The following is an 18,672-nucleotide window of genomic DNA, read 5'->3' as shown; positions in this document are numbered from 1 at the left end:
GATGGAGTTGGAAATCGGCTAAAACATCCCGGTAAAATTTAGAACCGGGCGGCTTAAAGCCCCGGGCTAAGTGATCTACGAAAAAAACAACCTCTCCTTCTCGAGGTGTGGGAGGGCATTCTTTGCCAGGAGCCCTCCAATGGATGGTATCTTTGCTGCCTAAAGCGCCAATCGGGACTAAATCGTCCAGTTGATCCTCTGTGATGCGAGAAGGAACCCAATTGCACTCATATACTTACTTGGCCATGATGGAATCTACAAGGTAGAAGATCCCGGTTCAAAAATGCATTTGATCAAGGTACGTTGGTATGGGCACTTTTAAACCGGAGACAGAACTATCTGAACCGGAGTTTCATGAAGCAACCAACATCTGGCGGTTCAACAAGGGGACTAATGGCATATACCGGTTTGGAAAATTTTCTATAAGGTTAAACCGCCTGATCTAAGCATTGAAAAGCTGAGATTGCGGATGGACAAGTACGCACAAACAGGTTTCACAAGATTTCTTTACAGCATTGGATCTGAAGCAAGTTCAGAGAAGAGATAAATACTTAGAGGTTCAAAGGAGCAGTACCGAACCAATGAGCAAAACGTTCATATAGACCCATGGTTTGAGATGCATAAGTAAAGGCGAAGGTTAAACAACTATCATTGCACAGAATAAAGATTTGTGAATTCATCTAAAGATCTATTGTATGAGCAAGAGGCAGACGATGAACACTGAAGAACTGGGAAACCCTAGGCCAGATCCGCGGGGGAAAAGATAAAAGATTTACCGGAACTGAGGAAGATGCGGAAGGTTGCCGCGATGTTCTGGTGCGCTCAGGTTGATGCAGCGGCCAAGGATGAGGCAGAGGTCGACGACAGCGGAGGAGCTCTAAGGCTGGCGACGCGAGGAAGATGAAGAAGGCACGAAAGGAGAAAAGAAATGACCCCTTCGGTCCTATTTATAAGGCGAAAGAACATGAGTCAGGCGCGACAATCAAGGGGCCACAAAATGGAGTTGTCGCCTCGATTTCCGCCGATCTATTAAACAAAGAAGCATAATGGATAGCTTCGTTATGACAGGTGATGTCACTCCAGTTTACAGCAATCAGAGATGACATCATGGCGGTTTACCAATTTATAAGAAGATGTTGAAGATGAAGCTTTTATTAAAGGATTGACATGAACCCGTTCAAATCAATCTGGGGCCTAATGTTGGGGATATTACTACTGGGCGTAAACCGGCCTATCTGGGTCGGGTTAACTTCGTCAGTAGTTAAGTAAGTTAAAGCCCAAGAAGACAGAGGAGGGCGCAAGGCCCATGGTCGGCTCAAGGCCTGCAGCCGTAAACCGGCGTTAGTAGTTAACCTGTATTGTAAGTTAGGAATAAGAAGAGACCAAACCGGACACATTTATAAGCCGGTATTGGGACTCCGTAAGCCGACGAGAGTCACCCGTGTATATAAGGGGACAACCCGGCGGCGGTTCAAGAACAACAGACAACAACTCGAGACATAGGCGAAGCTTGTTTGCTCCCTAGTCATTGAAACCCCATCAATTCCATCACAACTAGACGTAGGCTTTTACCTTCATCGAAGGGGCCGAACTAGTATAAACTCTCTTGCGTCCTTGTGTCCGCTTTAACCCCTTCAAGCTAACCCATCGCGATGGCTCCACGACTAAGTCCTTTCTCTAGGACATCTTCCATGACAAAACCACGACACGTTCCACACCGATCTACGAGTACTGCAGCTAAGCGCATATGATGCAGTTTTGGGCATGGATTGGCTATCTGCCCACAGTTCAATGAACTGCCACTGGAAACTGAAGCGGATATCCGTCGAAACAGAGGGAAAAACGGTGCAGTTACAAGGGGTTCACACCACTAATCTCTCTCCCACGGCTGGACTGGATGCTTATGAACTTCACCAGATGGAAGTCGCCAATGATATCTGGACGGCAGCGCTGGTTACCGTCGAATCTCCAGCGAAGGAGAACACTAAACCCGTACCCCCCCAATATTCAGAAAGTGCTATCTGAATATCAAGATGTGTTCGTTGAACCAATGTCACTGCCTCCTCATCGTTAGTATGATCACGACATACACCTGGAGCCTGGCACCACGCCCATCAATACCAAACCGTACCGTTACTCTCCAGCACAGAAAGACGAGATCGAGAAGCAAGTGCATGAGATGTTACAGTCGGGGGTCATTGCTCACAGCATGAGCCCGTACGCCGCCCCGGTCCTGTTGGTGAAGAAAAAGGGTGGGAGCTGGCGCTTCTGCGTCGACTTTCGCCGACTGAATTCTGCTACCTGAAGAACAAATTTCCCCTGCCAATTGTGGATGAACTTCTGGACGAGCTCGCGGGAGCGCAATACTTTTCTAAGATCGACCTACGCGCGGGGTATCATCAGATCCGTATGCGCGAGGAGGACGAAGCAAAAAACTGCATTCAAAACCCACCACGGGCATTACCACTTCAGGGTGATGTCGTTCGGTCTTTGCAACGCACCAGCCACCTTCCAATACTTGATGAACAGCATCTTTGGTCGCTACGTCCGTAAGTTCATCATCATTGTCCTTGATGACATATTGGTTTTCAGTCTCGACCTACAGGAATATGAACAGCACTTGTGACTCACGCTCGAGTTACTCCGTGAGCATCAACTGTTTGTCAAAGCGTCGAAGTGTTCGTTCGCCCAGAAGAGCATCGAGTACCTGGGACACGTCATCTCTAAGGACGGAGTCGCCACCGACATAAGCAAGACGAGCACCATGCAAGCCTGGCCGGTGCCCTCCACACCAACTGAACTACGGGGTTTCCTTGGCCTAACCGGCTACTACCGCAAGTTCGTTCTGCACTACGGCATCACCGTGAAGCCGCTCACCCAGCTCCTGACCAAGAAAGGATTCGAATGGAGCGACAAGGCCCAGCAGGCGTTCTACATGCTCAAGCAGGCCATGGTGAGCACACTAGTGCTGGCGCTTCCAGATTTCTCACGCCCCTTCGCCATCGAGACCGATGCTTGTGACACGGGCGTGGGCGCGGTGCTCACCCAGGACGGCCATCCCATCGCCTACCACAGCAAGGCCCTGGGGGTGAAGAACCAGAAGTTGTCCACGTATGAGAAGGAATTCCTGGCGGTCATGATGGCCATCCACAAGTGGAGGCCCTATCTGCAGCGTGCCCCGTTCAAAATCGTCACCGACCACAAGAGCCTCTGCACGCTCGGCGATCAACAGCTGGTGACTGAGCTGCAGCGCAAGGCCATGTCCAAGATGGTGGGCCTGCAATTCACCTTCCGATACAAGAAAGGTGTCGACAATGGCGTCGCTGACGCACTTTCCAGGGTTGGACATCTACTGACACTCGACGCGCTGTCAGTCTGTCAGCCACAGTGGTTGCAAGAGGTCACCAACTCCTACGAGACCGACCCTGAATCACAAGAACTCCTGACCAAGCTGGCAGTCACCACCTCGGATGATCAAGGGCGCACTCTTCAGAACGGCGTGATCCGGCAGCGCGGGCGCATGTGGATTGGGGCCAATTCCGCGCTGCAGACCAAGCTGATCGCCGCTCTGCATCACAGTGTTGTTAGTGGCCACTCCGGCGCCACGGCCACATATCATCGCGTCTGGAAGCTGTTCGCTTGGCCGGGCCTGAAGCGCGCCGTGGAGGACTTTGTCAGGCAGTGCGCCGTCTGTCAACATGCCAAGCACGAGCACACGCATCCCGCCGGCAAGCTTCAACCTCTACCAATCCCTACCGAACCATGGCACGATCTGACCATGGATTTCGTCGAGGGGCTGCCCAAGTCTGAGAGGTCTGACGCCATCATGGTTGTCGTCGATCGTCTGACCAAGTACGCGCACTTCATTCCTCTTCATCACCCCTTCACCGCTGCCCAAGTCGCCTGAGCATTCTGGGAACACGTCGTCAAGCTGCACGGCGTCCCTCACTCCATCGTCTCGGATCGCGACAAGATTTTCACCAGCGCCATGTGGTGCGAACTGCTCGCCGCCGCCGGAACAAAACTGCTCTACTCCACGGCGTACCACCCGCAGACAGACGGCCAGACGGAGCGTGTCAACCAGTGCCTCAAGATGTACTTGCGGTGCGATACACGACACGTCGCGGCAATGGCGCAAGTGGCTCCCCGCGGCAGAGTTCTGGTACAACTCCGCTCACCACGCCTTGCTCAGGTGTTCGCCGTTCAAGGCACTATACGGCAAAGAACCGAACCTGGGTAGCCTACCACACCTGAGCTCCACCCTGCAAGATCAAGCGGCGTCGCCAGAGCTGGACTGGACCACGCACACCGAGATGCTACGCGCCCAGCTCGCGCGTGCCCAAGCTCGCTTCAAGAAACAAGCTGACCGCCACCGCGCGGAATGCGCCTTCGACATCGGCGAACAAGTTCTCCTCAAGTTGCAGCCGTACGCGCAATCAACCATCGCCAACCGCCCGTGCCGCAAGCTCTCCTACAAGTTCTTCGGCCCCTTCGAGGTGACGGAGCGGATCGGAACCCTGACATGTCGCCTGCAGTTGCCTCCAGACAGCCGCATCCATCTGGTATTTCACGTCTCCCAGCTCAAGCCCTTCACCCCAGATTACACTCCAGTCTTCGCCAAGCTGCCGCGAGTGCCCGATCTCACTGGTGGTGAAACGGAACCCGCGGCGATCTTGGAGCGGGGGATGATGAAGAAGGGCGATGCACCAGTTGTGCAACTCCGTGTCCAGTGGGCAAACATGCCACCATCAGCCACCACTTGGGAATATTATGAAGTACTTTGCCAGCGCTACCCATCAGCCTGTATCTGGGACGGAGCTCCATCTCAGGAGGAGGGCAATGTCACGCCTACTGATGCATCAGTAGCGGACTGAACTAGTGCAGTCAGTTATTCAGATAATTGAACTGCAACGCTAAGTGTGTGTGGGGGGGCTTTGGGCCAGTGCGTGCGTATGGGCCAGAGGCCGTGTAAGGGTAGCCCAGGAAGGGCAGCTACATATGTACGAGACACCGGTCAGATCGGCAGCGTGTGATGAATGAACCCCGTTCCCCTTCCTCCAAGTCTCCTCCTCACCCACTCTGCTCTCTCCTTCCTCTCCCCAATTCTCCGATCGGGATCCAGGGCATTACAAAGCAAAACTACTTACCTAACGATACAAATAAGCCAATGCCACCGTACCCCAACTGAGTCCATGCTCCCACCCAGCAAACAACTTAAGCCACATAAAGGAAGCGTTCACGCCAGTGCCGTCAGAGAAAAGAGTCTGGCTGACTACATACCACAAGTATGCCCTGGTATACTGCTGCACTGTTTCATCGTCCGCATCAGCCGGGCATTCTCCAAAGTGTTCAGCAATCCAATGATAACTTGCACCGGCGGACGTCCCTTGTACCCCTGGCTCCCTCCCTATGAGTCCAACCATAATCTCACGCCATCCATCAGAATCTGTGCTAAAACAAATAGGCTCTCCTTTGATGGGGAGTTCAATGATCAGAGAAACATCCTGCAAAGTGACAGTCATCTCCCTAGCATAGAAATGAAAAGTATGTGTCTCAGGGCGCCATCAGTCAACGAGTGTCGTGATCGCACAAGGGTTCATCTTCGGCATCGAACGAGACACGGGTGAGATCAAAGGGAGAAGCCCGGTCTTCCGGATATACTCCATGTATCGCTTGTCATACTTCATCTTGTCATGAACCGAACCGGACCTCAAGTGAAGCTGATCAAAAACCCTTCCTTCATCTGCCATGAACCGTCCACGATGCAATTGATCATACGATGGATGGATAAGAGAAGCCATCCTGCAAATTACAAATGTATATGGTAAGCCCCGTTGTCATTTGCAAATATCCGCACTAGTGCAAAAACATACATACATGTGCAAAATTTCTATGCTAATTCTTCTTCCATACACCATATATGTGCATATAATTTTCTAGAACATAATACACCATATATTTGCACTAATTCTTCCATACACCATATATATGTGCGTACATATCCTAACCAAATTCATAGCACTTTCATAATAATCCTATATCATACATATTGTAAGCCATACATATCCTAAATCACACTAATCCCTACATTATCACACCAAAATCCACTATCCATTTCAACAAAAGGATGAACTAGGGTTTCACCCAAATCAATCAAATGGAGAGATTTCAACCAATAGAAAGAGGGGAAAGGGAGGAGAATACCTTGAGGATTCGAAGGGCAACCAGATCCACGAATCTTCGGCTCAGATCCACAGCTCTTGAGTGGGGAGAGGGAGGGGCGATTTGAGGGGCGCCATGGAGTGGGGAAAGAACAGAGAGAGGAGAGAAAGAACGAACAGAGAGCAGAGGGGCTCGGGCGGCGATGTAGTGAAGGGGTATGGCGCCCCGGGGCGGAGCGTCATGTCACAGCCCATGGCGCCTTGGGCCGAGGCGTCATGGGCCCAAGGCCAAGCCGACGTAGCAGTCAGCGCCGACGCGCATGGCGCTGTTGACCAAGGCGTTATGTTATCTAGCATGGCGCCCCGGGTGCGGGCGTCATACAGTTAAGGCCATTTTATGAAATATTTTTAAAAAAGAGCCATTTTGTGCTGAATTTTCGGCAAAGGGCCAGTTTTGTGATTTTTCACGCGGCAAAAGACATGCAGTTACGCAAAGCTAGCTTCTTGGAGTAGCTTACGCGGCTAGCCGGAAACTCCCCGTACATGAACCTGCTAATACTAGCTTGCTTTTACGTAGGTGTGCAAAGTTAGCTTCACGGAATAATATAGCTTGATCAATATATGTTCAGTTAAATGTAAACTCGCTATACGTGCTTTTGCTTGGGTCGGCTCTAGATTGATCAGATTAATTCTTGCCAAAACTTCAGGTAAGTTCACTTCAAGCTTTACTACTATTTAGCGATTGCCGATTGAATCTGATGTGATTGATCCAACTCCCAAAAAATTGGTGCTCCATCCACTACGGGACCGGGGACCATGATTAGCAATACCTAGCTGGAGTACTGAATAAAATTTGTGGCCCTCAATTTGGTTGAGGACACCAGTTTTCATTAGCACAACAGATGTTGCCAGGGACTTTAAGACATAGTGCACTGCCATGCAATCCTTTATCCCTCGCTTTGCTCTCATGTCCAGCTCTGGCCAAAGGTTTTCCCCTTTAGTTATCAAAACAAACTAAATGTCCATCCACAAACTTTACAAAGATTGATGAGGCTAAAGCATGGTGTCATATTGTAATGCATAATGGAGTTGTGCCTATGCAGATTTTTGAGAGTCAAGGATGAAGATTGGACTGGTGGACTTCTGCCTCTGTGCTTTGCTGAATGCATACATCCATCCACCAACATGCACATCCAGGAGAGAAGCGAGGCTTCAGATTTGGTAAGGTGATAAGAGTGGAGCTAATGACAACAATCACCCATGAATGGAGGATGAGCATGTCAGATCAGTTCGATTTGTATAGGTGACCACAATAATAATGGCCAGACAACAGAATGCTTCCTTGCAAACCAGACCCAGTTATGGCACGCCATGCATGTTTACCCCTTTTTGTGAGAGCAGTGAGCCAAAGTTCTGTGTGTCATGGATCGCTGAGTCTTGATCACCATAGAGATACGAGAGTAGGAAACACTTGCATCCATCAGGCCAGGTTGAAAATTTCCTTGACACCCATACAGCCGAGACATAGCACTAGGATGTCGGACTTGACAAGTACAACAAGAGTATTAATAGCCTTGATCGGGAGGCGCCTTCTCGGAACTATCCATAATCCTGCTGTTCTGGAAAATGTAGCAGAAATAAATCATGTATTTGCCTATCTGTATTATGAAATGTTAGAAGAAACCCAACACAAAGTTAAGAATCAAGTATATGATTAGTGACCTGCAAATTGTATACCCTTTCTTTTGTATGTGCATTGTACCTTACAAGATTTGGAATAAGCTTAACTATTGCAACAATTATTTTTCAGTATAGAATAAAGTTGCAGGGTAGTAGTTCTGTTATATTCAAAGCAAGATTCATTGTACTAGACGTTGTTTTCAGCATTAGCATGGTGGTACCATGGGAAGATAATAGTCCAAGGCTGGTCTCTTATTTTAGATAATGCTAGATTACAGTTCTGCTATAGGCCATGCGTAGGGAAAATCATCACTAACTGTAGTTCTGCCAAAATGTTTCCCATGTATATGATCATCAATTAATTTCACCAAATGTTCAAGAGAGAATACCTTATTTGGCCCTTCCTTAAAATTTGGTTCCTTTTTTGGCCCTGGTAAAAAAATTCTTCCTGTTTTGACACTCAAACTTCATTTTGTTCCCTTTATGACATTTCCGTCAGTTTTGACAACTAACACCATTAAATGCAACATGAAAAATCCATTTTACCCCTGATGTATTTTGTGACTAAAATTATGAGCTGGAAGTCAAAAGCTATGGCGATGTAGGCGCGTGGACAGAATGCTTCAGTGCCTTGGATTTGCAACGAAATTATATTATAAGATTGTACTGAGAAACCCATATTAATAAGAACCAGTGCACTAATTAACATGTACGAGCAGTACAGACATGCACAACAATCTCACGGTTTCTCTCTTCACGCACAACGTGTAGAAGAGATCCATCTCTCAATTTCTCTATTTGCACACAACACACACATCACATCACACACGCACGAAGAGTACACACTGGACCATGGAAAGCACGCAGCCACGGCGACCCAGTTAGCACGCCCCTGCCACCAACGGACCTCCGGTGTAATAACCCTGATTTTTAAGGATATTTATTTTAAGTTGTTGAGTTAAGTTAGATAATTAAATTTGTATTATTTGTTTAAATAAATAATTAAGAAAATAAGATATGCTACACCAAGATTAGTACATGGATAATGGGAAGATGTACACGGGTGGAGGAAATCCTCCGAAACTAAGTAGTACGCATGCCAATATATAGAGAACTTGTGAGAAGAGAAGAATAGGTGTGGAGTTTTTCCTCTGGCTCATGTCGGTCTGACTCAGCAGTAGTACAAAGTAAATAGAAGTACAAACTAATCATGAAGTAGCTAGCTAGCTATGTGGCCTGATATTTATGGGATGTACATGCATGTGCTGGCAACACTCTAGAAATACTTAGGACATTCAAATGGCTACGTGGAGACTTTGCATGGTGGCCACAGGTTTGTTTGGCCTTTGCACTAGTGAGAGGTGCAGCAACTGGAGGGTCTCGGGGCGTGACATCCGGTGCCGCGACTTGGGCCTGCACAGCGCCGCCGCGCCCTCCTCCATGCCTCGCACCGCAACTAAATTTTTCATTTTTTTTCCGACGTGGTAAAGCAGGGGTAAATAAGACATTTCAAGTCACATTTGATGGTGTTAACAGCAAAAAGTGATAGAAGTGTCATGGGAGGAATAAAATGAATTTATGATGTCAAAAAGGGAAAAATGAAATTTCTAGGGCCAAATAGGGAACCAGATTTTAAGAAAGGGCCAAATAAGGAATTCTCTCAATGTTCAAATCCCTCAAAATAAGTTCATACAATGACAGAGGTAAACCTTTCTGTATTTGACATTCAGATTACTTTTAGCACTGAAATTCTGAATGACTAAAGTTATAATTATTCATGTCATAGATGTGACATTCTACATCTCTATTGCATTTGGCTCAGAATTACTAGCAAGCATGTATAAAAGTTTCACCATTTTAAAATTTTGCAGGGCATTCCTCTTTATGGAAAATATATATGAGTTCCTCTTTATGTCTTTACTTCTCCGAATGTCTAAGGAAAATAGTGACTACATTGCACCTAAGTGTAGTATGTATGTATGTTGTAGGAATATATACATATAGGGCATACAAGGAACATGACTCTTATTTTGTAAGAAAATGGGAAATATGCTCTGTTTGAGGCAAGAAATATACCTCATCTATACCAATATAAAAAGACCCAAAGAGGCAGATCCAATTAATCTCGGCCATCAAATCATGTCAATCCAACGACCTAGACTGCTTCAATGTCGAGCGCTCAACACGTTTAGCGTGCAGTTAATTCCATGCCAAATATAGTGCTAATCACATAATAACACGCAAATAATATCCTACTTAATATCAACATGCACTTAATATACTTCTAAATTAACGTGCAATGCACGTACACATTGACTATTTACAAACAGAGGAAACATTTGGGTAGGTTACGTGAATGTCACAGGTACTGTTTTCATGGTATAACTTATATTCTTTGAAGTTCAAACTAACATGTCCGTACAAGCATCAATAGCTGCCCAAAGAAGTTCCCTACGATCAATCTCATCCTCACTAAGAGCCAAGTGCCAATTACTGACTATGTTTCTGTGGCGGACGCTCTAGCCCCACGCTCCCACCGCGCCGCTGGCCACTCCGGCCACGGCGGCCACCCCATCCCCGGCTGCGACTTGGCCGCGCCAGCCACCCCCCGCACCGTGGGTCGCTCCGGCCTCGGCTGCCACCCGCGGCGTCTACCAGCTGCTGCCTGCTGGGCGGTATGGGACGGTCGTGTTCTCGTAGATCTAGCGCTAGTGGTAGCCTGCGCGCGGTCTCGCCTGCCTCCCCTGTGTCCTCTGGTCCGTCCATGGTGCCGGACTCGCAGCTGTCTTGCGGAGTCAATGCGCGAGATCCAGGTTCTCCGCCGCAGATCCTGCTTCGTGGAGAGAGCTCCACCGCTGTGCCCCTGCTTCACCCTGCGGATCTAGCCGCGGATCCTCCCTCCTTGCCGTTTTTGGAGCGACCACGCCTTCACTCCATTGTAGTTGCACCCGCTGCTGGCATCAATCCCTCCCCTGCAGAGGCGGGCGGGGATGGACCGACGTCTCATCCCAGAAAGACCGGCGCCCAAGCTCTGGCATGGCGGGCAATAGGCCGCGCCCCCCTTCGGCCCTTCATGGCCGCCGAGGCGACTTCAATGCTGCTGCCGGCCGGGCTGCCTTCTTAAGCCAGTTCCGGGGGAAGTGCTTTCGTTGCCTGAGCAAGAAGCATTGTAGGAAAGATTGCCGCGACCCAATCTGCTGCATCATCTACAACCTCTCTGGTCACTTCGGCCGGGAGTGCCCTCAAAACCCCAAGCGCAACCCCGCCGCAGCCACCGCCCGGGTGCCGGCGCGGGATAGACTTCGCTTCCCTGCTGCTGCTGCTGTGCCTTCGTCCCCCGCCCCGTCGCCGCCCCTCGCCATGGAGGGCACCCACGTCGCCAACCCCGCGCGCAGCCCGCGACAAAGCTGCAAGGTGGTCATGTCCACCCGCGCCCTGGAGCACGCCACCTTCGTCCTGAAGCGCCAGGCGGTGTTGCTCACGGCAGCGGACGCGAGGCGATCCTCCAGCGCCATGGCGGTCAGGCAGGAGCTCGAGGCTCGGTTGCGCATCCCTCTGCACCTGCTGTGGATCACCAGCCACGACCCGAAGGACTACCTCATCATCTTTGATCTGTCGATCCATCAAGACCAAGTCGTCAAGCTGGGCTCCCTGACGGTCGACGGCGCCAAGTTCTTCATCAAGCGCTGGCACGAAGACGATCACGCCGTGGTTCAGACCTTCAACTACCATGTCCGGGTGGTCATCGAGAAGATGCCCCAGCACTTCTTGTCCGTGGAGGGGGCCGAAGAGGCTCTCGGCTGCCGCGTCGACCGCCTCGACAATCGCACTTTCGAGCGCAGCCACGCCAAGAGCTTCGCCTGCTGGGTCTGGGTTTGGGATGTGGCCCTAATCCCGACCAAGCACACGTTCTGGCTGATGGAGCGGGGAGCGGGCCGCGTGGAGATGCTGGGCTTCTCTCCGCCCGGCCGTGTCTTCGCTGCGCCACCTTCTGCAAGCCGCCATGATGTCCTCATCCATGTGGACCGCATAGGACTGGTCCCCCTACGAGCCGCGATCACCTCGCTCTGTGCAGAGCGGCCTGCCCTCATCGGACTCTGACGAGGACGACAGGCCCATGCCGCGGATCATCCCTGCCGGCTCCTGGAAGAAGGGGGTGGAAGATGGCCAGCGTGAGCCGCAGCACCGTCGCCAGCTTGCTGCGCTTGCGGACATGGGGTACCACGGCGCCCCTCGCGGAGGTGGTGGCCGCAAGGACGACGACGGAGAAGATCAGGGTGGGCGCAGGTCCTGGAAGGACACGCTCCTAGGCCGGAGTCGTGCCGGAAAGGAGGTGGCCGACCAGGAGGGCGCGTCTCGTCGCCGCAGCCGCTCCCCCCTGGGCAGCGTCGCTCCGAGAGCTCGCGGGGCCGCTGCAACTCAGGCCGCCGCCATGCTGCGGGCGCGGGGGCCGCTCTACTCCAGGCACCGCATCCCCTGCCCTCGCCGCCGTCCGCTGAAGCTGCACCAGTCCCTGACCCGATCGCCGACTTCTTCGCCGGCGCCAAGAACCATCTCTCGCAGCCACCCCCCTTCGACTGCATGGCTGCTGAGCTGGAGGCCCACGTGGCGGCTGTGGTCTCGGCCCCTCTGGAGTTCGACGACCAAGTCAACAGCATCCACGCGGTGGCCACGGGCTTGCCGGACGTCTTCGGCCCAACCCTGGCCGGCCCAAGCGCCGCGGTGGGCCACCTCAGTCGCAAGGAACCGGCCCGTCCCACGGCGGCGGAGATGCAGCTGGGCGCCGTCACCCACCAGGTCTGCTGCCTCCAGCTTGGTGCAGAGAGCGAGGCTTCAGACCCGGCCGCTAGCCCGCTGCGCCTCTTCCAAGCCACCAAGCCGCCGTTGGTGCCTGAAGCGTCGGTGCGCCGATCGTCTGCCCCGCCCAAGACTAGGGTCGTGCCTGCTCCTGTTCGCCACAGCGCCCGACAAGCTGCAAACCCGACATTCGTGCCCGTCTCGCAGCGAGGGACCCTGTGGCTGGTGCGCAAGCTGGGCTTGCTTGGTCCAAAGGAGAAGATGACCGCCAAGACAGTCGAGAAGCTGCTGCACAAGTTCGATGAGCCGCTCACTGACGGCGACATTGTCTGCATCGCCAAGCTGACCCGCCTCAGCAAGGAGGCGCTGCGTGTGGCGGCTTCCATGGACGGTCCTGATGGAGTTGTCGAGGAGGCCGCGGTTTGATCATGTTAGTCCCATGTCGTAGTAATCTCCAATGGCGCCCGGCCTTAAGCGGGGTTGAGTTAGGCTCACTTGTAATGCTTGTAGGGTTAGCTGTTAGAGGTAGTCGGCGCTGCTGCTATTTGGGGCCTATTGGTGGGCATCAGCGTCCCCCGAAAGGTGGTGGAGTGTGCTTGTCGTCGTGTTCGTGTGTCTCTTCGATCAATGGAACTAGTAGCTGTTGGAGTATGATCATGTTTCCTTATGGGTGACAACCACTGCCCCATAGTTAGCTGGAATGTGCGTGGGCTCAATATGCCGGCCAAGCGAGACACTGTCTGCGAAGCCGTTGCGGCGCATCGACCAGCGATCCTTTACCTTCAGGAAACAAAGATCGACAACTGGTCGCCGGCCCTAGTTAGAGACGTAGGAGGGAGCAGGTTAGCCGATTGTGTAGTTTTACCTGCGATTGGCTCCAGGGGCGGGGTGGCCATCCTCTGGGATAACCAGATCGTCTCGATCGTGTCCCATGTTGTTGGTGAATTCGCCATCACTGCTAAAGTCACCGTCCTCCGACCGGCCGCCACTTTCTGGCTAACCACTGTTTATGGGCCGGCGAAGGCTCGGAAGGACGTGTTCCTGCTTGAGTTGGCTAGATCAGCCCCCCCCCAAGTGATCCCTGGCTACTCACCGGCAACCTCAACAATATCTACGAGGCTAGAGATAAGAACAATTTCAACCTGAATCGGCGTATCATGGGGAGGTTTGGGGCGGCTATAGATGCGGCTGGGCTGCCGGAGATTAAGTGTAAGAATAGGCGGTTCACCTGGAGTAACGAACGGCAAAATCCCACGCTGGTTAGTATAGATAAATTCTTCTGCAATGTTAGCTGGGAGCTCCTCTTTCCCGCCTACGTTCTGATGGCTTCTGCTACAGCGTGCTCCAACCACTGCCCGCTGATCCTGGCGCCATGCGACGCCCCGATCCGTTGAGCTCGTTTCCGTTTCGAGAGCTTCTGGCCACAATTCCCGCACTTTCACACTACTGTCGAGCGTGCATGGAATCGCCCGGTTCAGCAGCGTTGTGCTTTTGCATGGCTGCAGGTCAAGCTCACCGGGACTGCCCGCAACCTGAAAATCTGGAGCAGATCGCTGTTCAGCGATGCAAAGGCGCAGTTTCACATCGCCAGCGAGGTAATCCTCCGGCTGGACGTGGAGCAGGAGACAAGAACACTTTCAACCGCGGAATTCAACTTGCGCAAGCTGCTCAAGATGCGTCTGGTGGGTCTGGCGGCCATTGAAAGGGCCAGAAGAAGACAGGCATCCAGGGTGCTCTGGCTGCGAGCAGGCGACGCCAGTACAAAGTTCTTCCATGCAAAATGCTGCTCCAGAAGACGCAAGAATTTCATCCACACCATCCAGAGCGACGAAAATTTTGCCACAACTCATGGGGACAAAGCACAGATCATCCATGATCATTTCAGCAAGGTGATGGCAGCGGACACGGGGCGGCGTGTGACCCTCAACTGGAGCGTGTTGCAGCTACCAAGGGTTCCTGCAGCTGGTTTGGACAACCCTTTCTCAGAAGGTGAGGCCTGGGCGGCAATCATGCAATCGCCGGCGGAGAAGGCGCCGGGCCCCAACGATTTCAGCAGTACCTTCTTCCGGGCCTGTTGGTCGATCATCAGCGCCGACATCATGGCGGCTTTCCACCATTTCTACCATCTTGCCGGTGGCAATTTGGCTGCCCTAAACACTGCTTTTGTGGCGCTGCTGCCGAAGAAGGATGGGGCCGTGCGGATGACAGACTTTCGCCCAATCAGTCTGATCCACTCGTTTGCGAAGATGGTCACCAAGGTGTTGTCAATCCGGCTGTCAAAAGTGATTCACACGATCGTCTCCCCTGAGCAGTCAGCCTTCGTGAAGACGAGGTGTATACAAGACAGTTTCTTGTATGTTCAGAATGGAGTCCGAGCACTGCACCGTAGCAAAACTCCGGCATTGCTACTGAAATTGGACATCTCAAAAGCATTTGATAGCGTGTCTTGGGACTACCTGCTGGAGGAACTTGGGTTCAGTGCCAGATGGAGAGATTGGATTGCGTGGCTGCTGTCAACCTCTCGCTCTGAATTCCTCCTCAATGGTGCGCCAGGGAGCAAAATTCAGCATCGCAAAGGTCTTCGTCAGGGCAACCCACTATCTCCACTGCTTTTCATCCTGGCAATCGATCCACTGCAACGTCTGATAGATGAGGCCGTCTAGCAACAGATGATGCAGCCGTTGCCGAGGAGGGAGCTGAAACTAAGAGTCAGCCTCTACGCTGATGATGCGGTCGTCTTCATGAACCCCGCCAGAGATGAGATGGAGGCGCTGATCACCATTCTGAACATGTTTGGCGAGGCAACGGGGCTGAAGATCAACAGACATAAATCAACAGCAACCCCAATTCGATGCGACAGTATTGACATCTAGCAGATCCTACAGAGTTTTGGGGGCACCATCACCACCTTCCCGCTCAAGTATTTGGGCCTCCCGATCACCCTGACAAGAACAAGGCTAGTGCATCTCTAGTTCATTTTGGATCGGATCAGAGCAAGACTGGCAGGCTGGAAGGGCAGGCTAATGACCATTGCTGGACGGCGGGTGCTAGTCAGAGCTGTGTTGACTGCCATCCCAACCTTTGCCATGACCGTACTCCTTATGCCAAAGAACTTTTTCAAGGAAATCGACAAAGTGAGGCGCCGTTTTCTGTGGGCGCAAGAGGAAGAGCTGTCTGGGGGCAAATGCAAGGTGAACTGGACCAAGGTGTGTTCCCAGCTGGACAGAGAGGGGCTCGGCGTCCTCAACCCTGAGCGCTTCGACCGGGCCTTGCGGCAAAGATGGCTATGGCTGTCCTGGAAGCACCCGGACAGGCCATGGGCGGGCATGGAGGCCCCGTGCTCTGAATCTGACAGGCTGTTCTTCAGCGCGGCTACCTCGGTCACGGTCGGCAACGGCCGGACGGCCAGGTTTTGGATTTGCTCTTGGCTCCAGGCGGGCACGCTCCAACTACTTTTTCTGGCGCTGTATAAACACTCAAGGAGAAAGAACAGGACGATCGCCGATGCCCTACGAGATGATCGCTGGATCCTCGACTTGGCGCACGGGCAGACTGATCAGATCGTATGTGACTGCGTGGCCCTGGCGAGGCTCCTGCGATCGGCGTCACTCAACCTCAATACAGATACAAGTGATGAGATCAGATGGAACCTGGAGGCTAGCGGCTGCTACACTGCTTCATCAGCTTATCGGGCACAGTTTCAGGCGAACCACACCTCTGCTTTTACGCAGATCATTTGGAAGACTTGGGCGCCGGGAAAGCTGAAGGTCTTCTATTGGTTAATCCTGCTAAACAGACCATGGTGCAATGACCGGCTGCAGCGACGAGGTTGGCCGAACTCTTATTTCTGCCAATTATGCTTCAGAAACCTCGAGACAGCCGACCACATCTTTTGGCCATGCCCCTTCACAAGGACAATCTGGAGCAGTCTGTCATCCTGGAACGGCTGTGCGGCCCTGAGTTTGCAACCTGGCCGCGATCTCCCCAGCGGTGCTGATCGGGTCATGAAGATTGTGGAGGGCACAAAACCTGAATTCAGAAAGGGCATCAAATCGCTGACGATGTTAGCTGTCTGGGAAATCTGGAGGCACCGAAACGACTGCACATTCAGAAACAACAAGGCATCTATGCGAAACGTGCTGCAGGCCATCAGACGAGGCATCGATCTATGGAGGCAGGCCAGAGCAACTTGTTTACTGCACCCGTTCACTTTGCCGCCAGAGGGGATCGGTTAAAACCCCTCCAGCTGTTTCCCCCTTCCCGTAGTTGTAGTTGAGTCTCTTTTATATGTTTTTTCTCTGATCCTAGAATCACCACCATGTATTCGGTTATCCACTGCTCTCTGCTATGATTAATATGAAAAGCCAGCAATGCTGGATCTTTCAAAAAAAATCAATAGCTGCCCATGTCTAATGTGTCATCTGTTTTCAGGTTTTAATATTGTTTGTAACTCTTCTAAAGAAAAATATATATTACTCCCTCCGTCCCAAAATATAAGAACGTTTCTAACACTAGCATAGTGTCAAAAACGTTCTTATATTCTGGGACAGAGGAAGTACAAAGCAACATGGTAAAAATGCCCAAAAAAAGGATACAGAATAATTTTGCATAACGCGGCTGATCATAAAAAGTACAGTAAAAGATAAATGATAAATGGATAACAACATGACCTCATGCAGAAGAAAATTCATCGAAGAACAGATAATATCAAGAACACATTGTGGGAGAAATAGTATATGAGTAATGGTAAATGATGAAGATATCAATGAGGATGATGTGGCCAAGAACATAGTCTATAAAGAAATATTCTAAAGGTATTAACAAATAATGCACTGTCAGCATGACGCTTCTTTCACTAGCTCAGGCTACTGACCTACTCCATTACATAAAAATTGCATATATAAAAATTTAGCATACTGCAAACTATACCCTAAAAATGCAAAGTGACTACACTATGCTAACATAATATGGCAGGCTGAATATGCTCTACAACAAAACATCGACAATCTCTATTGTGTGATATCTTATTCTTCATGCTTATCATTTAGTGGAAACCAATAGTGAGAGCATCGAGACATGGTTATATTTCATATGTACTCAGACGTATACTTACATTTTTTAAAGTGTCACAAACTTAGCAGTACGCACCTAATTAAACACATCTAGATAACTTTAAAAAAAGAATTACATATTTCCCCAAGATTTAAAGGAAAATGAAGAAACATTCTCCACTAACAAACATTTTCTAAATTATATTATAAATATGACGAGTGGGGAAAAGTGAAAGAAGGGGACCTGCAAGTTGAAGTTCAAACTTGGAAGAATGCTGAGGCCGTGGAGGATGACGACGACGTGCCGGGCTGCATCGAGCGGGAATAGAAATGATGTGTCTGCCTCGCAACTGGGGAACACAACGTTGCCTGCATCCTATTACTCCAGTTGGATCCAATCTAGCTGCGGGAGACGAAATACACGCCAAAATCAACCGCACGGACACCATGATTTCGCATACTCCCTTGCGCAGCTGCTCCTTGGACCCTGCTAGGAGACCAAGGAGTTGTACGAGCCAAACCAGCCGCCATAGATGGTCACCCTGCGGCAGCACAAACGAGTCGCCCACTGCCGCGGCTGCTGGTGAGGACGACCAAGCTCATCTGGTGGCAGCAATTTTGGAGTCAACGGAGCAAAGGAGAAAGGGGATCGGGAAAAAGTAGCTGCGGCCGTGTGAAATTGTAAGTGGGAGAGAAGATGCGTGGACGCTATGTGCATCTATGAAATCCTGTTTGTCTAAATTAGCATACCGTCCGGGGGAAATCACTACAAAAAAACTACTAATAACATATGATTACGTACAGTGTACACCCCCTATAAATATAAATAAATATATAAATATACATACATTGCAAATACGTGTGTTTTCCTAAAAAAATACTAATAACATATGATTACGTACAGTGTACATCCCCTATAAATATAAATAAATATATAAATAGATATACATTGCATGTACGTGTGTTTTCCTAAACTATATGCA

General features: G+C 50.8%; 1 protein-coding gene and 1 long non-coding RNA gene across 2 annotated transcripts; both read right to left on the bottom strand.

Annotated features, from left to right (window-relative positions):
• Positions 1-5,359: 5,359 nt before the first annotated feature.
• LOC123046111 (uncharacterized) lies at positions 5,360-18,425 on the bottom strand. The gene is made up of 3 exons (XR_006421955.1): positions 17,934-18,425; positions 6,205-10,001; positions 5,360-5,802 (listed from the first exon to the last, which is right to left on the bottom strand). It is a non-coding gene; the product is annotated as an uncharacterized lncRNA (long non-coding RNA).
• LOC123046100 (uncharacterized) lies at positions 7,138-16,268 on the bottom strand. The gene is made up of 2 exons (XM_044469390.1): positions 9,918-16,268; positions 7,138-7,780 (listed from the first exon to the last, which is right to left on the bottom strand). The coding sequence occupies exon 1, from the start codon at positions 13,022-13,024 to the stop codon at positions 11,969-11,971; it is 1,056 nt and encodes a 351-aa protein (XP_044325325.1). The 5' UTR covers positions 13,025-16,268; the 3' UTR covers positions 7,138-7,780; positions 9,918-11,968.
• Positions 18,426-18,672: the final 247 nt, after the last annotated feature.

This window comes from Triticum aestivum, chromosome 1A (genome assembly GCF_018294505.1).
Source record: "Triticum aestivum cultivar Chinese Spring chromosome 1A, IWGSC CS RefSeq v2.1, whole genome shotgun sequence".
Classification (NCBI taxonomy): Eukaryota; Viridiplantae; Streptophyta; class Magnoliopsida; order Poales; family Poaceae; genus Triticum; species Triticum aestivum.
Note: the sequence above shows the minus strand (reverse complement) of the source record. Positions and strands in the feature narration are given on the sequence as shown.

What these genes read in the sequence shown, in the direction of transcription:
- LOC123046100 (XM_044469390.1), bottom strand. Translation starts at nt 13,024, where the DNA reads ATGGAAGCCGCCACACGCAGCGCCTCCTTGCTGAGGCGGGTCAGCTTG.